The 15,654-nt window shown below is 31.6% G+C and overlaps 1 protein-coding gene across 2 annotated transcripts in view; it reads left to right on the top strand.

Annotated features, from left to right (window-relative positions):
- The window catches only part of LOC132696309 (uncharacterized), a 54,847-nt gene that overhangs the window by 9,845 nt on the left and 29,348 nt on the right, over positions 1 to 15,654 (top strand). Inside the window, exon 1 of one of the 2 annotated variants that reach the window (XM_060661059.1) lies at positions 8,532 to 8,755. The exons of the other annotated variant lie outside the window; for it this stretch is intronic. Within the exon in view, the coding sequence (XP_060517042.1) occupies positions 8,699 to 8,755 (57 nt within the window). The 5' untranslated portion in view covers positions 8,532 to 8,698. Of the gene's footprint in view, positions 1 to 8,531; positions 8,756 to 15,654 lie in introns of those variants that run through there. 2 annotated transcript variants of the gene reach the window in all.

Genomic DNA, 15,654 nt, shown 5'->3' with positions numbered 1-15,654 from the left:
ATCAGCCTTTTCTACATTAATTTACATAAAATCAAAATACCGTTCAACTTTAATAAACGTTGAAAATTTATTACGATCTGCACTAACTCAAATTGAGCCTAGATTTAATTATTTGTGTAAAAATAAACAATCACATCCGTCACATTAATATTGTTTGATGTTAATAATATGTTTTTATTAAAAAAATTGTTACAAAAGTTTATTTTTTCTATTGAATATATATATATATATATATATATATATATATATATATATATATATATATATATATATATATATATTTATATTTATATATATATATATATATATATATATATATATATATATATATATATATATATATATATATATATATATATATATATATATATATATATATATATATATATATATATATATATATATATATATATATATATATATATATATATATATATATGTATATGTATAGTTTTGTGTCATTCTATTTATTGTGTTTTATTACGACCGATATCCCGTAAACGTTTCCAATTATATATATGTGAAATGAATCGGTACGTATTCTTTAATCCTTATTTTATTTACATTGTAAAATAAATAATAATAAAAAAAAATAACAAATTTGAAAAGCACAATCGGTTTATGAGCTTTTAAAATCATTGAAAATGCGTAGTGGGCATTTGAACAGTGTCCACAACATGTCGTGATCGACCACTATTTTCGGTCTTTGTTGTTGAAGCCATTCTTTTGGCTCACTAAAAAAAGTAATAATCGCAAAAATGATTCTCCAACTTCTTCCGAAATATTGACCTGAGTTGTCCCTATTGGAACATCGGTTATATACCCTCCTCACGAATATTTACAAATTTCCAGAAACATCTCAAAATATGCGCACAAAGCTTTAACATGATCGTGTTGCTTAGATCCAAAAATTTATTATAGTAATGAACTCATTAAATAGCTAATTGTGTAAAAAACCGTTCTAATACACGTTATCCATGTTATAAGAATTTTTCCAAATATTTCCAATTCATTTCATTATCCATTATTTACTAAATCACATAAATCCTCGTTTGGGAATCTACGTAGTTGCATGACATGCAAAATTACCATTTTCCTCTGTATATTTTGTTGCGTGTTCGATAATTTACTTGGGAACCATACCAATTTAAAACCAGTTCTAGTTAAATTTTTGACCAACTTATAGTGATATATCATGGCGAATATTTGGTATCGGACATTTACGTAACATGTTTGTCTTTGTCGAAGTTTTATGATCGATGGAATATATTTTTCCATTATATGCGTTTCTATAAAATATTTAGTTAGTCAGCCGAAGGCTATAAAACCGACAACCACCGCTTTGACATTTCTACCGGTCTTCGGTTCTCGGTAAATTTGCAATTCCAATAAACAATATCAAAATGGAATTGTTGTTCCTTGGAACTCGCCCATAACCGACAACAACTCGCACAAAATTCGATCGCCAAAGCGTAAAATCCGAAGCGTAGGGGAAATTTTCGAAAAAAAAAGCACGAAAACTTTTATGAGCGGGTCCTATATTTAAAATGAACGTTTGTTTTTATTTCTCACGTCACGCGTGCTCCGCGTCCGTACCAATTGGTGAACATCTTTAGAAGTGGCGTCGTTTAAGAGGATTTCCTGAATAATCCCATTTGTTAGTATTAAGTTAACGTGAAAACGTCTGGCTGCGATATTGCATGCGGCCCACACAATCTTCAACACTTTTTACGAACAATTACCGGCAGTAAATATTATTAGTTTGTTTGCTTAGCGTATACAATAAGGGTGTTCACGCTTGTTGACTCAGTTCGACCACCGAATTCGACGCATCAGGATTAAGCGGAATGACAATAATTCGTTATTTAAAAATAAGCATAAATTGTTTTTTTTTTTGAAATGTTACATTTAACTATAAAAGTATACTTTGTCACAAACTATATCGTCTTGGATTTTGACGTCAACTATTCAACAACCTGCAGACGGCACTAAAACTGCATTTTTCCAGGTCTCAAAAATTAGTAATCACATTCTTAAGTAAATTTATTACACTTGACTTAAAGTAGGATTAACACGTTCTGCTCTCAAATTTAATTTTACTTGGTGCCACAAATGTTCAGTGGAGTTGAACATACAATGATATGGAGGAAGACGTAAAACAGTATGATTCATCTGTTCACCTAAACTGCTGAACTATCACATAAATATTCTTTTTTTAATAGCATATGAATTTAACATTCCCAAAATTTGGCTTTTCTTTTAACTGGATTTAAAATAAATATTATTGGACTGAAAAGTTCTACACTTGTATCTTCAGTCCTTAAACTTCTTCACAGACAAGCAGTTTGGAACAAATCCCTCTCCTGACCCAGCGTGGCCTGACCAGTGATACGTTTTTCTTTATTTGAAGGTGGTTTTGTCTGACAGTTTTAACTGGAATCCAACCATCCCTAGGATACTGTATCGGGTGTATCGAACTACGTTTTGCAATTTCCTGAATGTAATAAAATGTTTTGTCTATTTTACGGTATTTAAATCAAATTTTTTCAAATAACTCTATGAAGGGTGTCACGGCTTATAATTATATTGATTTTATCTTTTTCTAGCTTCCTTTTCGGTTTATACAAAGCAGGAGCTATCTGGTTTTGATTAAGGAAATATACTTTCCTTCTTATCATATCTTGTTCACTATTGTCCTGACGATGGGACTAAAAATCACGACGTTCTTTTCTTTCATTCAAAAACTAACTGTTAGCAATATCCTTATTGAGGATATTGTTTTGTAAGTGACAGGCTTCTTTTAAAGCTTCGAGGGGACATAACGAAAAAAATTAGTTTGCATGGTATTACGGGTCAATCAACGATGCCACAAATATAAGTCGTTTTGTCCAGTAATTACAAGACGATATACTTTGAGACACCCTATACCTAATATTTAATGCATTTTGTAAACCTGCGAATACATGATAAATTGTCTTGATTCGGAATTTACTCCATATTGGTTGTCTCTGATTTACAGCATCCGTTAAAATGTAGGTGAAGTAAAGTTGTATAAGTAACTGATTTTGTGTACTACCTTTTTGGTTCTTCCCTTCTGCAATAGATAAAAGTATTTGGTATAAAATAAAATTAATATATAAAACCTTAGAACATATCAAGAAAAAACCGAACAATGATTATGATTTTGGTTAGTTTTCGCTATGCTGAATACAGGTTTAAAGAGTAAAAACCAAAGTGAATTTCACTAATATTTTCAAAGTACTAACTTTCCGCGTAGAACAATAAACGACTTATATCAATACGTTTGCATACATATATACCATTATAGGCTCCATAGATTAAATATTGAGCGTAATCACTATTACAAAACAACTATTTTGGGAGTATAAAGATAATGAAGAATGGAACAAAAGGCCAGACCTATCCTATAGATGGAGATGAGTAGGTATCGTCGCTTCACTTCACTATAAATAGTTTAATTTATATTATTTGCCGTTGATGACTTGGTTCTCAAAAATACAGAATGTAATAATGTAATCTTTAATCTTAACAATAACGTTAAACAATATCGATAATTTGAACTTGTACCTAGTTTTATCTATCATTATAAGTAAGGAGGAGATTTATTAACTAAAATCTTAGAAACTAAGTAAACACTGTGCAAATATCTTCGATTTTACATGTTTAGCCACCCCGCCATTTGGCGAGGGGGATTTATACGCTAAAATTTTAATATCAGCCTCAAAACAGCAGTTTTATATTTTCTGAATAAAAACATGGATGAAATATAAGTAATAATAAATTTAGTTGTGATAACACTAACGACACACAACAATACTTTTGTTTTTCTATTTAAATAATCCTTGTTTTGGTAAATAATCTTTAAAATGTTTTTTGGAGGCATTTCCATATGATGAGCACAGACTACTATAACGTATAATTTTTATATTTTGTTTAAAAATATTCCACGCAATTTAAAAACATTATCAGTGAACGCATGTAAATATCAATATAAACAGTTTCTTTTAAGTTAATGTAGCAATTATATGAGTGACTTTTTTGTTGTTTTTTTAAATACAGTTTTTTTTAAGTGGACATCGTACGAGTGATTCTTTTTCTGTCTTTTTTCCTTCCTTTTCATACAGTGTGCTTTTTGAGAGAAAAACTAAAGCTTTAGTTTTAATATTACTTATTATGTTTAATATTTCGATTTCCTTAACACCTTTAAGAGAGAAATTAATTTTTGATCATGTTTTTTTCTTCCATAATACTCAATTAATGCAGTATCCCGCAAGAGATTAATGAAGTGTTGGTTTATATTTTCAACACTCGTGGCAACAAATCACTACTTCTACTTTCACCAAAATCCAACGATTTCAGTGCCCTCCACAGTTCCTTCTGATTTTCTTGGTTTAGTTTACTACAATAGAAAACTTTTTTTACGCTTTATTACACTTTCCATTTTATATGAGGCATTCTCAAAATTAAAAATATTATTCCATTCCATTCCATAATTAAGGTTTTTAGGGTATTAATTGATGCTGTTGTTCTGTTGCTTCTAATATTCAGTACACAAAAAACAAGATGATAGTCACTCAGACTAACAACATGGATTACCCCTTTATCTACGACCAAATCAGTACAAATGGTTACAATATAGTCTTGAAGTGTCGCCGTAGACAGGGTGATTCTAGTTAGTTGGTAGATAAGTTGGGTTATAACTTATACCCAAAGACTCTGTAAAGCTGTTACAAAACTTGTCCTCCGTGTTTTGATTATCAAGTAAATCAATATTAAAATCACCGTCCCCGAAAATACCATCGACACTAATATAACTAACTAACTAACTAACTAACTAACTAATATAATCAAAATTAGGAGGATGATACGCAATAACAATTTCCAAGTTAGTATTTTGCAATTTAATATTCAATGAAATAATCTCGAAGGAAGTACTTTTATTTAGTATTTTTATGATATTGGAAACTTAACAATAACACTTCAATTCGGTTTCCTTCGCTTGTTAGGGCGAAGTTTTGTAGCCATTTTTCCTCAGAATACTTTACTTTGAGAATTCTACGGAAGGAAACAAAGTTGCCGTAAGAAAATTTATAGTTTCCTTTTTCATCTCCTCTATACCACGACGATGTTCAATCAGACAGTTTATTTCATTAAGTAAATAAACTGACGGTGATTGTTCGGTTGGTGAGTTGTGTGAAGGAAACGATTTCTTCGAAGTACCCGTTAGTCAAAATGCTTGTCTCTACTGTAAGGTTAATTGTGCCATTTCGAAACCTTCGAGACATCAAAGTGAACAATTCCTAGCGTCGGTATTCGTCGACTAACGATTTAGATGTCAAAGACATCGACCCGCACGCAAGCGTCGGGAAATACGGTAATAAAATAATTGAAAATATCGAGAGAACCGTCTCAAGGAAGCGAAAAACTCGCCACGCGAATGCTAATAAGAGAACCCAGCGTATTTTAACATCGTTCCACCTGTGCCGTCTAACCAAAACGTGAACCTTTATCGGTGACTTTCGCGATGACATCGAGGCAGCGTAATTTGGCGGTATCATTAAGGAACCCCCCATACGTCGGACCTGCATTCCCGCTTAAGTATTTGTTTCCCTTGTGGTTTTCGCGTTTTACGCAGGAATTCGACACTGCACCGGCCGACACCGAGCCGCCTAAATAAGGATATCCTGCGAAACGAAGCTGGGTCGCCAGCAAATCCATCGATAATGCAATTACTTGGCGAGTGAACAACCTTTTAACAGGCTATATCGATCATCAAAATCTGGTTATATTTCTATAATTGTATTTTCTTAAAATTAAGAAATAAATACAATATTTTAATAAAATCGACGAGATAATAAAAACTGATAATAATACGGTTCACATATAAAATATAAAAATGGTGAAAGGACAAATTTAAAATTACCCTTGTTAACGTAGGTATTTGCTAGTACAATATTTCCTTACCTTCTAATTTTATTTTTATAAAAAAAAAATGGAAATATTAGTTTTATATAGTGAGTGTATTTTTAATTACAAAAATATTGATGCATTACAAAAATTTTGTTTCTACACTTTGCCAATCTGGCGACTTTTTGAGCGACAATAAATGTTGTGATAATAATAATAATAATAAGTTTATTTATCAATCAATACAAGCCACAATATCACGACTACAATATAACCAAAAAAATTAACGTTAAAAAAATAAAACAAAAGATTATTTAGTAGAAGTGACAGTAAAATAATTACGATTATTTGATAAATAGACTAAAATAACACCAAAGAAATACTTCTTGTCCGTAAATTTTGGTACATTTTTCCTAGTAGCATTTTCTTCCTATAGGAAAAATCCGCTCTCATTACTATGAATTTGATAATGCCAACTCTTTTCAATAAAAAAAAGATATAATTTTTATGGTAGCAATTTCAAAAAGATAAAAACATTGTTATGTAGTTGTTATATATAGTAGTATAGGCCATTTTGGCCCATACCCTGTACCTACTACCATCAATATGGGGATAAACCATATTTGGGTCAATCATCATTTATTAAATCCGGTAGTTTCTGCAGTTGACGAAGCACTCAGGAGACAGATGACAAGAATATCCTTTTTCACTGCCGAGTCCACTGTTCTTTTTTGCAATCCCCGTGGCTAAAAAACATGTTCCTGAAAGCGTTAAAGAACTGCTTTCATGTACTCGGAAAATACTTTCTCGCTATCGGTTATGCTAATAATTCAAGTTTAAAGAAACGGCCTACAGTTTTTTTCTTTGGGAAAGTAAAACCGCATTTACTGGGCCATAATACGACTTTTCGGACGATTATATAGGAAGAACATAATATTATTTGTTTACTCTTCATGGCTAATTAACTTATCTCTATTAGTCAATTAATTAAACTTATCGGTGGACCAGACGTCGAGTGTCTCTAGAAATATCAAATGATGTATGGATTTAATAATAATTTGACATTATTCCGTCACAGTTCGCAGATGCTGACTTGAAAAAAATGGACGTTTCTGGAGAACATCGAATAAATATTTCCCTGCCTTTGAATTACTTTTTAAGGATCACTAACTATGGCAAAAGTATTGAAAGACCTTCAATTGAAAAAAGTGCACTGCAACAATAAATTTACTTCAAGAATGAGTCAAGATTTAAAATATATGACTTTTTCAGCTAGTGATATTGTAATTTGGCTTTATAATGTTAAAATCATGCAGAAATTTTATATTAGTTAATAATAATAAGTGTTTTCTTCTTCTTGTAATATTCCGAATTGTTCTTGTTTGATCTATTTTTTTGTAAAGCTGTAGACGTATTTCTGATGTGAACTGCCACCTTTTAAAGGGTCTTCCTGGAGGTCTGGTATTAAGTCCCTGGCTGTTCGGGCTAGTCTATCGCAGTCCATTCGTGTTACATGCTGGTGGTTTCATCTTCTCTGTATTGCCCGCCGTAAGACATACCTTACTTTACCTTACAGAGGTTTCTTATTTAATTGTTCGGGATTCGGTCTTCTAATGTTTTCCCCGATATTGATCTCAATGTTTTTCTGTTGTTTTAAGTATCGTTTTTGCTTCTGCTGTGTCGGCTCTCGTTTCTATTAAGAATGTTAGTATCTATCTCATATATTTGTTTCTCCAAATAACGTCCTTCAAAAAACCTCATACATAGGCTGCTTTATTTGGCTGATTCCATACACTTTCTTTTAGATCTGTCTCCCACGTTTTTCCCCGCTATTAATCTCAATGTTCTCTTTTCTGTTGTTCTAAGTATCCTTTTTTACACATGACTTATACTTCTATAGTATACTTTCTCGTCCAATCTCATGTCTTTGTTTCTATTTTCCATAGTCTGGGTTACCTTGTTATTTCTAATTAGATGTCGATACCTGCACATCGAAGATTTCCGCCACTGTTTTAAAGCTACGTGTCAGACACTAACAGCAGTGTGAATGTCTTTAATTATCTTCATCATTCTGCTGGGCTGGCTTTCTTTTCTTAGTAGTTTTAATACGTCTTCTAAACCGACACAATCGGAGACTTTTGTATGGTCGTGAAAGTTTAGATGTAAACTTTTATTTTTGCATTTGGAGTTCATTTGAATTTTTCCAAATTCTTCTGCAATTCTTCAAAAATCCTCCCAGTTGGAACTCCTTCATAAAGCTTTAGCGCTTTATGAAGAAACGCCAAGTTAAAAAACAATCTTTCTTGCATAATTTTTTGTAGATTTCCGAGTAGCAAATTGTCGAAATTTTGCTAGTGTCCACGTCAACAACCAAAATTCGGGCGCAGTTTTTATTTTCCCAATTCCTGCTGCATCGGTTTCATTCAATTATCTGGTACACACTGCGGCTTATTGTGCATAGTTATTAATTAACGAAATAACACGCTCATTTCACTCTGCATCCGTTTCCAGCGGATATCCTATACCGCCCGAAAGTAAACAACAAATTATTTACAGCCATTATGAATTTAGTCCGACACACAAAAAGTAGAGTATAATACGTAAAACTTATTGTTGATATCCGGACGTACATACGTAGTGATACGCGAACTGACCTATACCGTACGGGGGTTGAGCCGGAAGGTGATCAGCGCCTGTGACGAAATGTAGAACCGTGGAAATACTTCCCATCAGGAAACTGAACTGGCGCGGGAATCCTGAAAGTTATGCGATGAATTCGTGTGAGAATCTGACGTGGTTCGGACTCTGCGGTCGCGACTTTTCGATGGTAAGTTTTTGTTCGGTCTTCTTCTATCGCATCTTCACAACGTCGGCGTTTCTTTTTTTTTCCCTTAAATGTTTTATAGTTTATAAACTCAAACTTTCTTAAGCAATTAAGAAAGTTTATCGTAAAGTAGTGCGTAAAATAAATTTTCCCTTCAGGATTGTAATTATATTGTTGAAATTAGTGCCGAACTTTTTAATTTACATAGAAAAGAAAAAAAGAAATTGGGGAAAATACTTCACATGTGCAGAGAAAGAAAAAAATAATAAAACAAATTCACGGACAGTGAAAAAGTTAAAAAACCAAGAGAGAAGTAAGTTAATAATTTAACAGCAAAATATTAAGAAATCAATCAGAAAAAATTATAAAAGGCAAAAAGAAGAAAGATGTATTTGTTCAGCGTGTTTAGGTGAATGACTATATCATTTCCGTTTGACTTTTTTTAAATGTTTTGGATGACCGAAAGTCGATGAGGAACGTGCTCATAATATTGAGACGATTTGCTCGATATCAGTGTGTTTTTCCGCAATAAATTATTATATTATTTTTAGCCAAGGTACTTAAGATACGTCGAGTGGCATTTCATTAGAATTTCGAAATAACAATATTACAGTTAATAAATTAAAGGATTTCACGTAAAAATAATATATATGCTGAGTACGTAAGTATGCAGTTTATTTTATATTTCGTTTCATGATGACAGATGGGCAGGGTAGGGTGGACATCTTGAAGATTATTATTATTATTATTATATCGTAAAAATTATAGGTTCCGATAAACTCCATATTTGGGTTTTTAAGACCTAAACCACTCAAATCGTTGCAACGGAAAGACGGGTTTGCTGAATAGAATTAATGTGTTTTTTATTTTATTTATTTATTATTCTAAGAAACAAATTATTATTATATTTATTAGAACAAAAATATAACTATATAATTATATATCTATATAACTTCTTCTACTTCAATCACATCTTCGTCGCACGTACTCCATTTTTTACAATCCACTGTCTTTATTCTATCATGCAAGAGAGTTTCAAGGTGCCCCATTAATTCTATGCGATTTCATCGACAACAAATTTCGTACAAACGGGATTATTCAAATTCACAATATTCAGTAACTCCCTCTTCAGCATATCTTTCTGAAAGTGCTTTTTATTTAAAATAAGCCAATGAATGATACCATTTTTTCAAGAAATTCAGAACCGCTAGCTATTTTCAGGAAATAACTTTGGCAATGACTTCCGGAAAGTAACTATAATTTCCATTTTAACAACTAAGGCGCAAGTAGGTCAACCAATTATCATAGGTATACTTCGACCAGAAATATAGTGCTTTTACAACCGAACCTATGATTAACTTTGCCTATTGTTGCCTCGCTGAGCAGACCCTCACCCGTAACTATTCCAGGACCGTCCTAGAAACTTATCTACCTACACTAACAAACGAGATATAAGAATGTTTTCAATGTTTTCGCAGAGCAATTCTTGAAATATGTACATAAAAAAATTAGTACAAAGTAACAATTTATTACGTTCTAAGTCACTTGTTTTTATTGCTGCTCCTACTTCTCACTCTGAATTTCTTATAAAATTGTAAACATCCAAAACAATTTGTTTAGCATCCGAAGACAAATAAATGCGTTTTATTATTTGCTGAGATTGTTCGTCTTCTAAATTGTCATTAGGTTCGACTACCATCTAAACTTCGTCTTCAAATTCTGCGTTGTTTTCCATGTCTTTATCTAACAGGTCTCCATTTTTTAAGGCGTTAAAAAACAGGAACCTTCAAAAAATGTTTAATTTTAAGATTCTAATAAATATTTATATGTATTCTTATGACGTACCTTTATCTACCGCGAATGTTATAGTGTGTCGAAGAACTGTGTAGAAGACACAAAAATACAAGAAGAATGTTGTTAATCGACAGGAACACAAGACAAAAATGATTATTTTCAAACTTACCTGTAATATAAAGTAGAGTACTTATCTTTATCCTTTGAACTATTCAGGGTCAAAGCTCGAGAATCATACATAAATACGTACTTACTGGAAGGATCACAGTCAAATAATACCTCTGTAATATATACGAATATATTGCAATTTAAATTAACTTTTTAAGAAAGATACATATCACCTGATGTTAAAATACACGCTTCTACTTATTCGAAAACACGGACTAATCAAATTTAAAATGATCGATTGACGTTTCAAGTAAAAATTTCAAGTCTCTGCAAATATTCGTTACGGTCCATCTCAGGAGACCTATTTAATGCAGAATAAACGTCTGTTGGGATGTTAGAATGCAATAGTACCACTATGGAATACGGCTAATACGACTAAGTTTTACCAAGGTTAAGTATATACCGTGTGTCCTGGCTGCATTTTAATTTAGTCTTTGTCATCTTCCATAATGTTTGTACTCTTTTTATTATTAAAAGTCTAACACTGCGGTCTAGTCAAAGCCCAAATTACAATTTAATAAACAAACTAACTAACCAAAACTAACCAAAATCCACATTAAATACTGCCGCGAGCCGCTTCGAGAGCTTCCGATACTTTAATCACGGGTTAGAAGCGAAACACTGATGGTGTGTTGACATTTTTCAGTTCTGATCGTCACGCCACAAACATTAATGCTCGTAGAAAGAGTATAACATGCAACACGTATATAAATTTCCTCGGTCGTTCGTTAATTAATTTACAAGCTCGTGGCTAAAGTGTCGTTTATAAAACTTTCTAATCTAATGTACGTTATGGGTATTATTAACATTAAAGGATATGGCGCGGTCAAATACGCCGACACAGTTGATATATAAAGAAAAAGGAACGAACAGAAGCCAGTTTTATATGCAAATGCGTGCCTTTTATAATGAGTTTATATAATAACTTGTATTGTTTTAAGGACTTGCCCCGATATTCTAAAATGCACTTTGAATAAAGCGGCCTTGTATATGTACCAACGTTTCTTGAAAATTACGATTTTTCTCTATACGGTGCGACAACAAATATTCACCGTTTTTCCATCTACGTGCGGCTCTGGAGATTTGTGAACTCAAATACGTCGCGGTGCTTCTAAATTTAATTGTTTACTCCGCGTGGAATAATTAAATCAATATATCTTGTGTACCTGAAGAATTAAAGGCGCATTACGAGGCAAGTCATGTTCGTCTCGTCGTTTCGATTCGAAAATCGCGCAAATTCTTATTCATCGTAGGTAGTAACGTTTATTTTTGTGAGATGACTAAATATAAAGTCGACGCCAATATACAATTTATAAGGAGCTTGGTATCTGACATTTTTACTTTATTATGCATCATTAAATGCAGAAAGTGGTTCCCCCCCCCCCACATCAACAAACCGCCACGGGAAAAATATGTACAAATTACTAGAAACATATGAATATGCATATATACTTAGAGTTGTCTGAAAAATACAGAGTAGTTCACTATTGCGGAATTCTTTTATATCTCCATAAAGGTTTATTTTACCGAAAAAAATTTATACGAAAGTTGTTTGCTTAATTGCGATGCACCTAATTTCTTTATTTTAAATTTAACACCCCATTCATTTTCAGATTTCTGGAATATTTAATCCTGATAGTTTCTTAGATTTCTTGATTAGTTTAATCGTTAGCTAAAAAATTTTGATTCGTTTTAATTGCTTATCCAAATTTATATTGAGAACAGGGTGTTTTTTATCAATTCAACATGGTTTGTTCTATTTACAATTTCCAATACATATTTCATAATTTCTGAAATAAGTTTCTGTTAAGGTACCTTGCGAAAGAAAACATCAGATACACAGATATTCTGATATTTCAACATTTTACTTCAAGTGTTTTTTTTTTATTACTATTATCAAAATTGCTGTTGTTAAATATAGTTGTTTATTGCTCCAGACACTTTACCACGCTTTAAGTATTTATAAAAAAAAACACAGAAAAAATACGGCGAAATTGGCAAATGCAATTAAATCAAAAACCGACTAGACGGCATAAAGAAAAGTACGCTTCCTATGAAAAATTCACAAATTTTTCGTCTTTTCATAGTGTTCCAACCAGAACTTGACAGATATAAATATATGATTCGATTTATCTAAATAATATGGTGAAACTAGAGGTCGCTAAGAGCACCGTCTAAATAAGTTTCAAATTCGTAATTGTTATGTCAAAAAACCTAAAACTGCAAATTTTTATTATTAAATGTATTATTAAAATTTTCGCAATTAATGAAAGAATTCAGAAAAAAATTTAACATTTATCGCCCTGTATCCTTGCCATGTTGGGCTCATGATATTTTGGTGTCTAATGCCTCCAGTTTGAAGGTTATCCATTTTTTTATGAATCAAGCTTAATATCCGATATTTCGATTGGCCTTAATCCTTACGAGATTCTTATATCATTTTTATTTTTCAGAAATTCTGACTTATTTCTCAAATATTTGCCACGTTCAAATAAAATCTATATTTTATTTTTCGCCTATCTAGAAAAACCATAAAAAACGTAATAAATCATGTGCCGCGTATGTACTCATTCGCATGTATATATATAGTGTTTCACCCCATGTAACGATGGCTTTGTAAGTATTTAATTTATGAATACAGACACACAGTGAACAAACATCGATAAGTGATAACTTGATACTTGTAAAGGGACAGTAAAACCAAGATAAAATGGCCGTTCAAAAGGCCTACCTTGTCGTACACTCGTGCCTGGCATAACTGATTAGCATTCACACTTCACAATAAAAACGCGTATAGCAACAGGGTATGTACTTATGAATGCGCTTTCAAACTGAATGAATTCTGTGGGACCCAAGTTTTTGCAAGCCTTTAGCAAATTATGCAAATCTGGATATAGAAGCGACAATGAGGGAAATACATTAAATAATTATAAGCATTGTATACAAACGCAAATATTTTTCTTTTCGAAAAATCATTGAACAAATTGCCTTTTTGGAATGACGCCATTTATGAATTAATTAATAATAAGAAGAATAATAAAAACTTATATACAAAATACAAAATTGAAAATAGTTTTCCAACAAAAATAGCCTTTTTAAGTATTAATTTCCCTGGAAATAATATATCGAAGGCGCCAATAATTTCCTAAATTCTTATCAATCAGTATTCTGACGCCGTGTTTGAGCATTTAAGTGTAATACGTTGGTGAGTTTGGGATTTTTGCACTTCGCACTTAAATTATTAAACACTCCAAAACGTGGCAAAGGTTTGTCGCTGATTAGTTTTGTTTGGCGCGGAATAACCTGCTGCAATCATCCTCACCTCACAGGTAAGATCTACGGCGACAAATCTGCAGAATATCCGGCACCATACTGTCAGTTATATTTTAATATGCAGAACAAAAATGGTGATGGGGTGATTGGAAATGATTTTATGATACAACAATATTATCTTTAAATATTTTTAAGAAGTAAAAGTAATTTGCGTGGCCAATTAAGAAAGGCAATCGCTCCTACGTCGAAAAGTAATTGTAGAAAAGACATAGGGTGAAAAAACTGATTACTAAAGACGGCCAACCTAGCCTATAATATCAGTAAAATAAATCTGCAATTATTAAATGCTAATTGCTCGTTCTTTTAGCAAAATATATATAAAGTTACGCCAACATTACATTCAAAATATCAATAATAATCAATGCTCTTTCAAATGATGAATTCGAAATTTTAAAAATCCAAGTGTGCTTTGAATAACAAACTATCGCCGAAGTTATAAGTAAATATTAATATTAATAATATTAAGATTGCAGCTGCTTGCTTTTCCACCTGTATGTTATGGTATGTTATCATATGAAAATGACTATTAATTATTTTTGATATTTTGTATATAATGTTGGAGTTTTAACAGCCAATTTATAGATATTTTGCTAAGAGCACGAATGTGTGTATTTAATAATGGCAAAAATCCTAAAAATATGTCCAAAGATGGCGACGACATTATTTCGAGTTTTTATTTTGTTTTATTAATTTCATTTTTGTTGGTCAGAAAATAGCAGAATGAATTTTTTCGCGACTATTATTTAAAAAGACTTCAAATTATTATTATTATTATTAACTTAGATATAGACGTTTAACACATATGCTAAAATATTATTGAAAAAGGCCATTTATTTTTAATTTGTGTAACAACTCAATCGATAGGTAGGGAATACCAAAATTCCGATTTATTTTTTAATTTTTAAATGATACGAACAAATATACTCCATCCATATAATAAAATGAAATTAAAAAAAGTTCGCTATTATCTGAAAATATGTTATTTAACTTTAGTTATAACTTATACAATAAAATATTATAAAAATAATATGTTTTTAATGTATAGGGTGGGCCGTTTATCTTGGGATACTCAGACCATAGGACATGGAGCCAAAAGTTAATTGACGTAATACAAACCTTCAATTTATTTTAATTTGTTATGTACAGGGTGTTCGTGGGAGAATATCAACTTTCTTATTTTAAATGGAACACCTAGTATATTACTTCGTTTTTTAGTTTTATACAAAATTCTAGACATATTTTGTGTCCTATACTTAAGTCTATCCCCTTTTCACATTTTTAACTTTTTATGCGAGAAATGACGTTTCCACGACGTAAAATATCTGGCAATTTCTTCATTCGGATAACGGATTTCATAAGAAATTTCGCTGCATATTAACACAGGGTACGCGGAAAATAAAATTAAAAATGAAATTTAAAAAACTGGCAAAAAAACTTTTTTTTTAATGGAAATTATTTGTTTTTATAATTGTGTCATATTTAGCATTAAAAATTAATATTTTTACTTTCTGAAATGTTTCATTTTAAGCATTTGTCTGTCTCAAATTATATGCTGTTACCATATAAGTTCAGTTAGTGTAAGTTGGCTACGACGGCGCCTCTTTTGG

Source organism: Cylas formicarius, unplaced genomic scaffold (assembly GCF_029955315.1).
Source record: "Cylas formicarius isolate icCylForm1 unplaced genomic scaffold, icCylForm1.1 PGA_scaffold_1__22_contigs__length_36826433, whole genome shotgun sequence".
In the NCBI taxonomy this organism is placed as follows: Eukaryota; Metazoa; Arthropoda; class Insecta; order Coleoptera; family Brentidae; genus Cylas; species Cylas formicarius.
Note: the sequence above shows the minus strand (reverse complement) of the source record. Positions and strands in the feature narration are given on the sequence as shown.